This window comes from Zea mays, chromosome 10 (genome assembly GCF_902167145.1).
Source record: "Zea mays cultivar B73 chromosome 10, Zm-B73-REFERENCE-NAM-5.0, whole genome shotgun sequence".
In the NCBI taxonomy this organism is placed as follows: Eukaryota; Viridiplantae; Streptophyta; class Magnoliopsida; order Poales; family Poaceae; genus Zea; species Zea mays.
In genome coordinates, this window is record NC_050105.1 from 122,662,150 (window position 1) to 122,664,662 (window position 2,513).

A 2,513-nucleotide genomic window follows, 5' to 3' on the forward strand; every position below is an offset into this window, starting at 1 on the left:
TTTAAAAAGTGTGGCACTTGTTTGGATTGTTGCCACGCCTAAACTTAGGCATACATGTCAATGTGTGGCAGCTATTTGGTTGTTCACCAAACTCCATTCACGCCACATAAACTAAACAGGTGCATCACATGAACACATATATAAGAATATAAGAATCTTACACCACTATAATCACATGTGCATGATAAGCTAATAATCATTTCATAATAGCTCCACAACATGTTCATTACAACTGATTAATAGGTCTAAAATAGATTCGAAACAGTCTGAGGTAGTTGCTATTACAATACACACACAAATATGTATATATAATGGTGCTAAACATTCAGCTATGAGCAGCACCATCCATCTCCTTAAGCCTTATTGATCAGCTTAGAAGACGTGCAAAAGAATCAGGCATCACCGCTGCCATAAACATCACCTGGCCACTGAGCAAAATAGCAGGCAACCACCTAAGGAATTCACAGCAAAACAGCCAGCCAACAACACCACCCTTCCATCCACAAAAGAGTACTTGGTTGAGCCTAAAACAAGTGCAAAACATATCAGCTAAGTACAAGTTGAAACAATAAAACTAATGATATGTGAATCACCTAATCACTTCACAGTAGTGTTGAATCACTCAAAAACTTGAATACCCATGACTGAAATATTGTTTCAGCTGAAGCGGATAAGAAACCACGCATGCCCTTTTGATCCTTTGATGCTAGAATTGTCCCAACTATCAGTTTTTGATCAGTAGTCAATGTCATTTTTTCAAGCCTTTGCCATAATTCGGCATCAGAGTTCAAAGAAGGTATAACAGGTGGAGGTGGTGGTTGTTTAAGTTCGTTCCGGAGATCCATCAAAGTAGTGTTGATTTCATCTCCTATCTTTGCCATGCGGCTCCGTGGTCTCACATCTCTTTTGACTGGTATGGCATCTCCTCTTGGACGCTTGATTCCAGAGCTAGATGAGCTCTGATCGATAACTTGAGATGGAATTTTAGGAGATGGTAAAGTGTCAGAGTCACACCTAGGTCATCCTCAGGTTGACCATAGTTGGAGACATCATTGCATATGTCATCATCATTATCATTATCATCGACAGGTTGACTTTCATTTAGGCAAGTAGTAGCATCCATGGCAAGAGATCCATCAGCACTACTATCAAGGAATAGCTCCTGCATTTCATTGAAGAATTTGATGGGCTTTGAAAGGAGCCTCCTTGCTCTATCCTGCATCCGGTTATATGTTTGTTAGTAATATTCATGGACCATGCTGTGAAAATAAAATTAAAATTGAAAAACAGAATACCTTTAGTTTTTCCTTCTCTGATTCTGATATGATTACCATAGACCTTGTTGTGTCAAAAGTGTTACCACTCTTGTTTAAGGTTGTTGCAATGAACTTCCAATTTTCTTTGTAATGCCTAAAATGTCTCTCCACTTGAGTTGTTGTTACCCCCATATTGAATTGTCTATTCAATGATTCTGCACACTTAAAGTGGTGCTGTTTTTTAACCTTAAAACCGGCATGTTGATCCTTTATGAAGTCCATGTACCAACCAAGCATGAACTTTGTTTGATCCTCATCCCATAGAATGGTCCTCTCACGAGTACAGTGTCACCGTCAACCTTATCCTTCCCTTTGCCCATCTGTGGGCATCAACAATATAGTAGCAGTATAAACTAACCACTTAAGATCGGAAATATCAATTACAAAATAGGCACTTTAGGTCTTAATAATCAATACAAAACAACTGCTTAAGGTCCAAAACAACAATACAAACAACGACACAATACAAAAAATAGGTCTGAAATACATCACTACAAAACAACCACACAAATACATCAATTGTGCTCCAAATCATCCCACATCTATTGAGCTAACCGATCACGCATGTTAGCCCATTGTTGGTTGTCTCTATTCATGTCAACATGGGAGCGATTGCTTCTTGGAAGGCTTTGAAACCAGGTCTCATCATCATATACATAAATATCAGGACCATCATCTATTATAAAGTTATGTAATGCACAACAAGCCAAAACTATCTTCACTTGAGTTTTCAAAGGGAAGAATGGTTGACTTGTTAGTATCTTAAATCTATTTTTAAGTGTGCCAAATGCCCGTTCAATTGTTGTTCTAAGAGATGAGTGACGTAGGTTGAACAGTTCCTTTGGATTTTCTGGTCGTCTAGTACCCTGAAACTCCTTAAGATGGTACCGAACACCACGGTACGGGGGTAGTATACCAGGTCTTGCTGCATAACCAGCATCAGCTAGAAAGTAATGACCTACAATTGGATTTTACTATAATTAGCTATGCATTTAAAAGAGAAAATATGATATATATTTATGACTTTACTAATACCTTCAAGAATTTTTAAGCCCGAAGGGCATGACAATGCGTCTTGGAGCACAAAGGAATCATGAGCTGATCCTTCCCATCCAGCCAACACATACGTAAACCTAAGACCAAAGTCCACCGCAGCTAATACATTCTGTGTTGGGTAGTGTTTTCTACCCCTGAACC

The 2,513-nt window shown here is 38.7% G+C and overlaps 1 protein-coding gene across 1 annotated transcript; it reads right to left on the reverse strand.

Annotated features, from left to right (window-relative positions):
• Positions 1-593: 593 nt before the first annotated feature.
• Positions 594-1,405, reverse strand: LOC103641694 (uncharacterized). The gene is made up of 2 exons (XM_035963474.1): positions 1,296-1,405; positions 594-1,216 (listed from the first exon to the last, which is right to left on the reverse strand). The coding sequence occupies exons 1-2, from the start codon at positions 1,332-1,334 to the stop codon at positions 896-898; spliced, it is 360 nt and encodes a 119-aa protein (XP_035819367.1). The 5' UTR covers positions 1,335-1,405; the 3' UTR covers positions 594-895.
• Positions 1,406-2,513: the final 1,108 nt, after the last annotated feature.